We start from the raw sequence: 8,496 nt of genomic DNA, 5'->3' as shown, positions 1-8,496 counted from the left end.
TTTCCCTACGTTACCTCTTTTAATTCTAACCAAAACACTGTGAGTTAATTATCAGTCACATTTCACAAATGAGAAACCTAAGGTGGGCTTGGGGAAGTTAAGATACTATACCAAGTTTTCAAATCGGTTAGTATCAAATACAGAATCTGTTGTGAAGCAACTACACCTCAATAAAATTTTTTTTTAACAATACAGAATATGAATCCAGCTCTATTTTATTCCAAAGCCTGTGTGTTATTCGCCATGCCCAATCTCTCCCTCAGCAGTTAAAATGAAAATGCTGTGAAGAATCAAAGGCAAGCAGGAAATGAAGCCATAAAAATCATTTAAGAAAGTTAAACGGATGGATGGATGGATGTGATTCCACCAAACAGAAATGTTAATTGTACCAGACAAAAAATCTGCCATATGACACTCAAGATAAAATAAAAATTAGATTAAGAGAGTCAGAAAGAGAAATGATTCATTACTGAGTAGCATTCTGAAACAATACAACACAGTCGACAAACTACAATAAAAATAAATAACTGGCAAGAAGTGTCTCAAATGCTAAAAGGTCGCCGTCAGAATACGTAGGGCCCTGCTTAAGCTGTGTAATTAAAAAAAAGAAAGAGAAAGAAAAGGAATGTATCCCATGAGTGTAAACCCTGAAGGGATAACAGGAAACGCAAAAGTCAAAAGTTCTTTGAAGTTGCCCCTCCCGACACTTGATGAAGAGAGAACGAAAAGCACCACCTTGACCAGAGGAGGAACCAGGGGCTGCACAGAACAAGAGGACAGAAGCCTGTGGAGTCTGGTCCCAACTCCTGGCCTTCTGATCTTGGACAACTCATTTCACGTCCGAAAGCCTCTATCCTCACTGGGCCTTCACTGTGCTCCTCTTGGGCTTGTGAAAATATCAAATGAGAACAAATATGGAAGAGCTTGTGTAAATAAAACTTGCTTTAAAGCCTAGCTAATGGCTATACCAGTGGTGAAAACACCAGAAACCTCACAAAATGAGAGCAAAGAGGGAAAAAGGAGGTGAGAACATGGATGTCCCAGAGCTAGAACACAACAGGCTAGGAATGAACAAACACTGAGGCAGTGACACAGAAAGAGCAAGAGAGAGAACTGAGGTGCCCGCAGCTCTCCGCAATGATGTGAATGCAAAAGGGAAGCGTGCAGGTGAGGCCTGAACAAGGAGAGGTCACCTCCCAAGCTCCACTGACACAGAACTCAGACACCCGGCCTCGGCACAGCATGTACTTTCAAATTTTGAGAACTGCCCTGAATGACATTCAGTGTCACTTTCCAGCAACGATGAAATCTCCCCCAAAATCATCTGAGTTTGATAAACCCGGTGCAGTCACAGACTACAGGACCATGTGGCTGGCCAAAAGCCCAGCTCATCCTCCAAAGTCCACCTAAGGATCCTGAGAACACACTTCAACCACACAAGCCCACTGACCACCCCATGACTCCCTTCTTCCTACTTGGCTTAAAAAAAAAAAAAAAAAAAAGGATTGTTATGAGAACTCTTCAAATCCCAAGAAATACGGAAGACAGCTCAAGGGAAGTGTCTCATTTAGTTTACAGAGAATCACCTGATGTTGTCGCTAGGCGGTGCTTATAAATATATAAATATAAGCACACACCCTAAGATTGCCTTTCTGTTTTAATTAGTGGCCAAGTCAAGTGTGGTCACCAGGGAACTTAAATAAAACAGGTGGAGCCCGTGTCAGATCAGACAGCAGGACCTACCAGTGAAGTGCGAAAACGCGTCTGCAGTGGCTGCTAGAGCAGAGCTTCTCAAGCTGCAATGTGCACATGGATCACCAGGGGATCTTGTTAGAATGCAGAGTTAGCAGGCTTGTGCTTCTGCATCTCTAACAAGCTCCCGGGAGATGCGGGTACCACTGGCCATGGACCAGGTGCCATAGAGGGGTCAACAGTCCAAAGCAAGAGCCAGTCCTAACGCCATGCTCACTGGAAGTCCAGTGACTATAAGAAAAAAGTTGAGAAAATACAGTTTGAACTTATTTACCCCACGAGGGCTCATGATATTGGCAAGAGGCATCTACCACTCAGCTCACCAAGAACCTTCCCCTGATTAGTGATGTTGAGCATCCTTTCGTATACTTGTTGGGCATCTGTATGTCTCGTCACTTTTTATTATTTCTGCTTCTTAGTATTTTTAAAAGAAATTTGCCTAAGAGGAATTAATAGAGTCCTTCGTATACCTGTTCTAATATTTTTAAGTTTGCTCTTCATAATTAAGCTTTAGATACACCTAGAATTTACTTTGCACAGAGGATGCAATAGTATTGTTGTGAGTATAAAATGTAAAGAATTTAATAAAATATCAACGTAGAAAAAGCAAAAATCCAAAAACAAAAACAAGAACCTTCCTGACCAGCTGCAAGTCCCACCCCGGGTCCTCTGAGTGGTTGGCAAATGGTAGGGAAATCTCCACGGCACTAACTGGTGCCCCTGAATGGTAAGAATCAACCTTATGACAGACCATGCGGCTCAGAGAGAATAATTTATGTCCTGGAGCTATAGGATAAAAGAGGAGAGGAAGCAATAAAAACAAGTAGTAATTTATTGAGAGCTTACATAAGATCACACAGGCAGAGGTGGTACCGGGATACAAAGCCAGAGACTGATTCCAGAGCCCACACTCTCACCTTTAAGTTCCAATGCCTGGTACAAGCCACGGGAGCGATGAAGTGATGGAGGAGAGAAGAGCATTTAAGAGCACCACCGCCTATCAGCACAAGACCAGAGACTCCCTGTCTCTGCTTTAGTTTCTTCGCCTTTAATACGGGCTAATAATTGTTCGCACACCTCACCGGGTTTTCTGAGGAGTAAATGAGGGAGTCTAAATAAAGCACTTAGCCCAGTGTCTGATACCCAGTAAATACCTCAATGAATGTTTTTCTATTATTATGATTAAGAAAACTCTGTGGCTGGAGTCCAGGAGACAGAACTGGCAAGAAATTGGAATAAAGAAAAGCATTCTTGACCTATAGCCAAATGGTGGACCTACAACTGCCAAAAGAAACAACCTCCCTTTTTCAGCGACCCTAGAGGCTAAAGGAAGGACAACCTAACTGGAATCAGAATGACAAAAAGAACTGGCCTTTGACCAGCCACGAACAAGGTCTCTACAGTTAACACGGGAATTCCAGCTCCTCTGTGACCGGATAGTGAGGCACTTTAAAACTGCTGACCTGCCACATGTTACAGACACATCAGGAAAAAAGCAGTGCCCATGGCCAGATATAGAGAATGAGCAGATGTCCCGGGCACATGCTCAGACCTCAAACAAGAAAGCTCCCTTTCCTCTTGGATGGTGATGGGGAAACATTAACCACAGTGGCAGCACCAGTAGGTGGCCAGAGATACTTCTGTTCTGGGACTAAAGCTGGTTTTATAGATGTGCTCCCCCAACAACAAACACACTTATTTCGAGACTGTCCGTCGCAGACCGATCAATGACCAAGGGCTGGACGGACGGGGCTGCAGGGACAAACCAGTAACGGTTCCTCCTTGCTGAAGACACTCCCCCAGTGGCCCGAAAGCAGAAACACAACTTGGGATGCGGCACTTTACAATGTAACTTCTAATATTTAAATCAAGCTTAGAATGATTTGGCTTTAAGCCAGACTCTTTCCAACTTTTCCCATTATTACAAGGAACTCCAGATGTGAATTTTTTAATTTAATTCTTTACCATAAAGTTACAATTAACTGTTGTCAATGAAACATCTTTGTAAATGAAATGAGCATATTAAATATAACAAGAAAAAAAATCAGGCTTAGAGACAAAGACCTCATAATCAGCTTAAGGTTCTGACCTGAGAAAACGTAACAGGGCTGAAAATACAACACTATTTCTAAAACAAGGAGGACCCATGGGCTTGAGGGAAGTGGGAAATTGTGACATGTGTCCTACTTTGAGAGCTGATCTATGAGTATCAGGACACGTAAATTACTGTATGTCAGACACCACTGGCTGCCCACCAATATCTATTCTCCCCCTCTTCCTTACTGAATAAACTCCTAATTTTTTTCAAGGCCACAGTGTACGAAACTTTTTTAAAAAACTACAGCGACCAGCTTCCCTTGTAATATGAGGTAGTCACGTGACAGTTGTAGCCACTACGATGTAAGCCAAGTCATCTGATGGAACCTCTAGGAGAGCTCTTTGAAGGGGAAGACTTGGCTACCACCAGTGTTTTGTGTCCTCTGGGTCACCTTTCTCCAGACTGCAACAAGAATACGATCCTGGTGGTAAAGCAGCCATCCTGCACTGAGGTGTCTGGTATGAAGGGTTCAGCCCCCTGCTCAGAATGGCTGAACAGGATGACGGAAGGAGCCTGGAGTCCTGATGGCACCACGGAAACCCCACACAATCCTGAATTCCCTATTTCCAGACTTCTTTTCCAAGGAAAAATCAAAACTCTCATTTGGAGAGTCCACCAAAAACTGGGTTTTCTGTTATATGCAGCTGACCCTGTTCTTGCCTGATACACATTGTAAAAGTTCGTCTGCTTTGCGAAAGCCTTCGCCAAATCATCTGGAAGGCAAGATGCCATGAAACTATGAATGAAGTTGATTAACAAATAACTTTCCTGACATATACGGAATAGGTAGAGTAAGACACACATATAGCGAATGCCTCTCCTCCATTAACACATGATCTATACATAACTCATCACAGCGATCCTGATGGTCTATTCACCAATGTGCTGAAGATGCTGAGTGTCCTCTGGGGGTGACCCTGAGAAGAACCTCCCAAGAAGATGGAAGGAAATGAAGCCAAACTGTCTGGGGTCAAACGCTGCTCTGTCACTTCGTGGCTGTGTGACACCGGTCAGAGTACTTAACCTTCCTGTGCCTCGGTGTGCTCAAGTGCAAAATGGAAATGATAGCTCCTACCTCAAAGTGTGTTTACGCATTTAAATGAGCTCACACTTGTACGATGCTTAGACCTGCGCTAACACGCACTGAGGATCTACTAATATTATAGCACTGGTGTTGATAGAGCTAGTGATTAATAAAAATAAAAATTATAATAATAATAAAATACTACTACTAATAGAAGCCAGATGAATTATTTCATCCTGTAGACAGCAACCTTTTTCCTAATATATGCATCTGCCTAACAACATCAACGTGAGAGCAAGCTGGAGGTTGTGGCCGGATTCAGACAGTTTTAAATCTAAGGCTTTCTACAGTGGTCACGATCACCACTGCCACACTCATGCAATGCCAAGAGTGGCAATCTACAAGAAGAGCTGCTTATCAGTAGGATGTATTTATAAAATGGGGGTTGGGCAGGGAGGTTAGCAAAGACAGCTAAAAATAGTTCTATCAGCAAACAAGTTTGCATAAGCCAATAGTTCATGAAAAAGTCAGTATTTTCACATCATGACTATGAGAAATATTCAAGTAATGTGTCACCCAATTTGGGAGAACGTAGCCTCTCGTCTAAGAGTTCACCACATACTTCCTCCTTTTATCTTCTCTAGATTCTAACACAAAAACTATCCAGGTCATTCTATGAGGCTGTACTTAAGGGTCCAAAAGGGCACATGCATTTTGTATAAAGCTGCCACGTACTAGCCACAGGTATGTAACCTAATCAGTATCCAATGCTCCAGACACCAAGATACTGAACCACCCATAATTCCTCTTTCAGGTCAGTAGAAAACTTTCCCTGGGTGAAAGCAATCTCAACTAAGTCACAATGTCAAGGCAACGGGATACCAAAAACAGTGTAATCTGCTCTGACTTAAATGCTAAACAAACATAACAGGATGTGAATTTATGCTTCTCCTCTCCCAATCGCAAGAGGGACCAAAATAAATAAATAAATAAAGACACAAATCTGGTTGTACCTTATCAAGTAGGCTGGCAGCAGCTCAGAAAAGCCAAAGAGTGATAAATTGTAACCCTTTCTTTTACTCAGGAGCAGTACTGTCCAGTACAAATATAATGTGAGCTGCAAAAGTCAGCCGCCTGTGTAATTTTAAATTTTTTCGGAGCCACCTTTCAGAAGGTAAAAATAAATAGGTGAAGTTAATTTTAGTAATAAACTTTATTTACCCCAATATATCAAAATATTATCATTTCAACATGTAATAAGTATAAAAATCTAGCAATGAGATAGTTTATATGCTGTTTTTCACACGAGTGTCTATTTTACACATACAGCACATGGCAATTCAGACCAGCCATATTTCAAGGACCGAAGAACCACTTGTGGTCTGGTTACCGTTTTGGACAAAGCAGCTCTTGAGGTCAAAAACTGCTGAAGTCATCAGTTTCTTAGTTTGCTTCTATGATGGATACACTGGTAAAATAGATCAACCAACTCAGACTGGGCAAGTCGCTAGACAGGGGACCTAGTGGTATCTTGAATGGGGGAACACACTCCATTTCAAAATAGGATCTGGGTCTTTATAGCTTTTTTAAGTTTATGTTTCGTATCAAGCTGTGACATTGCTGTTTACACGTTACTCAGTGTACAAGTACTTGTTGTTTTCATGTTTGTTTTAAATAAGAGCCCAGGAAATTTTGGACCCTGGGCAAACCTCTTCCCAGGAGCGATGTACCCTGTCCCTTCTCCCAAAGGAGCAGGAAATGGTCAGACATGCCCCGCTGACACGTGCCATACCTCCCATACATCTGGGACATCCCATTCCACGTGGCCTGTGTGTACTACGCAAGCATGAGAAACGAGATGCAGAGATGACCGGTGTTTGTGATGCCGCAGCCATGGGTGAGACAGAAAGACGATCTGATCTTACCAGTGTTACCTACCTCTCAGGCTTACTGATGACCAAGGGCAATAACACAGAGAGAGCTCTTAGCAAACCGTAAAGCGCTATACAGTTCTAGTTATTATTATTGAGAAAGGACACCATTCCTCTCACCTGGAAGAGCAGATAGAAGAAAGTAAAAAAAAAAAAAAAAAATAGTAACTTGAAACAGAGAGATGCTGAGCTGGGAGGATGGTGAGGAACCCATTAAAACACTAGCTGTTCTTGGAGGGCTTGTTCTCTTGGAAGGGTTCAAAGAGGCTTGAGGAACCTCCGTCACTTGTCCCTCGAAATCTTGGCAGGTACTTAAAAGTAACCGTGACAGCTCAGGGTCCAAGCTTCCACCCACCCCTGCTCCAGCACCCGCTGCCTGTCCAACCAACCTCCCTGCTTTTCCTCATCCCAAATGACGGCATAACTCAAGGAAAAGGTTCCAAACAGTTAGACTTTTTCTTCCCCGGGTTTAAATATGGCCTAAAAATGCGGCGCCCTTCCCGGAGCGAAAGTCGCCGAGTCCCGGGGAGTCTGGCTCAAGGCTCGTCGCCGGCGCGAATGCCTCAGTGTTGGTTCTTGCGCTGCTCTCTCTCCCTCTCGGACAAAACCAGAGGCTCGCCGAGCCGCCGGGGTCTCCCTTTACCTGTCCAACCGCCTCGTCACGCCTGCGAACTGCTCTGGGCAGGCGGCGTTGACGACGTCCGAGGGGAGTCACCCACACAAAGGCGCCTTGTGCCTCTGCGCTCCGGGACAGGCAGCCGGGGCGCCGGGAAGGGCAGGGAGGGCGCCCCGCGTCCGAGATCCGCACCCCCGACCCCCATCCTCCAACAGAGGCCACCCCTCCCCCGCCTCCGGTTTAAAGACGGGCCTCTCCTCGGCTTGCCACCACCACTCGCACCCCCGAAAGCAAGCACAAGAGCTAGGGGCGCACAAGCCACTGGGAAGAAGTCTGCATTGTCACCGCGCTGCGCTCTCAACGCTTCTCTCCTGCAGGAAGGGCTGAGCACCCCCTACCCCAGCTCCCCGCCAGCCGATGCCCGGGGCCGGAGACGCCGGGCCCCCCCAGGCTCGCTCACCTCTAGTCCAGTCCACCACTTGTTTGGGGCTCCACTTGGTCACGGGCTCCATGGTGGATGACTGGGCACCCAGCGGGGCTGGAGTCGGCGGTAAAGTCCTGCTGCCCGTGCCCGTTGCCCCTTCCCGGGAGGGCGCGCCCCGCGGCTGGTCCCCGCGCCCGAGCGCCCCGTCAAGGCTGCATGACTGCCGCGGTCAGCGGGACATCCCAGCGCGGCTCAGCCCGGGTGGCGAGGCCCCTCCTCCAGCTGCCACCGTCGAGCTGCAGCTCCTCCTCCCGCGGCCGCCGCGGCCGGGACCCCGGGCACAGCTGCTGCTCCTGGGCGACGGCAGCTGCCGAGCCTCGGGGCCGTGAGCCCAGATCCCCCGGCCTCGGCTCCGAGCGGGACTCTCCCGGCCCTGCTGTTCCCCGCCGCCCCTCTGCGCCTCCGGCCGGGACCGTTGCCTCCGGTTCTCGGGCCGCGCGCTTCGCTCCCCCTCCAGCTCCTCCTCTGGGCTGCGAGCTCTCCCGGATCCCCGCTCCTCGCGCGCCGGCGTCCGGAGTCTTCCCGCCCGCAGGTCCCACCTCCTGCGCCTCCCTCACTGGCTGCACCGGGGCGGGGAGGAACGCAGGGCGA

At 46.8% G+C, this 8,496-nt stretch overlaps 1 protein-coding gene across 1 annotated transcript in view; it reads right to left on the bottom strand.

Annotated features, from left to right (window-relative positions):
* The window catches only part of CNKSR3 (CNKSR family member 3), a 101,988-nt gene extending 93,710 nt beyond the window's left edge, over positions 1-8,278 (bottom strand). Inside the window, exon 1 of the mRNA XM_007458728.1 lies at positions 7,882-8,278. Within this exon, the coding sequence (XP_007458790.1) occupies positions 7,882-7,933 (52 nt within the window). The 5' untranslated portion in view covers positions 7,934-8,278. The remainder of the gene's footprint in view (positions 1-7,881) is intronic.
* Between the last annotated feature and the right edge of the window lie 218 nt (positions 8,279-8,496).

The sequence above is a fragment of the Lipotes vexillifer genome, unplaced genomic scaffold (genome assembly GCF_000442215.2).
Source record: "Lipotes vexillifer unplaced genomic scaffold, Lipotes_vexillifer_v1.1 scaffold639, whole genome shotgun sequence".
NCBI classification, from domain to species: Eukaryota; Metazoa; Chordata; class Mammalia; order Artiodactyla; family Lipotidae; genus Lipotes; species Lipotes vexillifer.
Note: the sequence above shows the minus strand (reverse complement) of the source record. Positions and strands in the feature narration are given on the sequence as shown.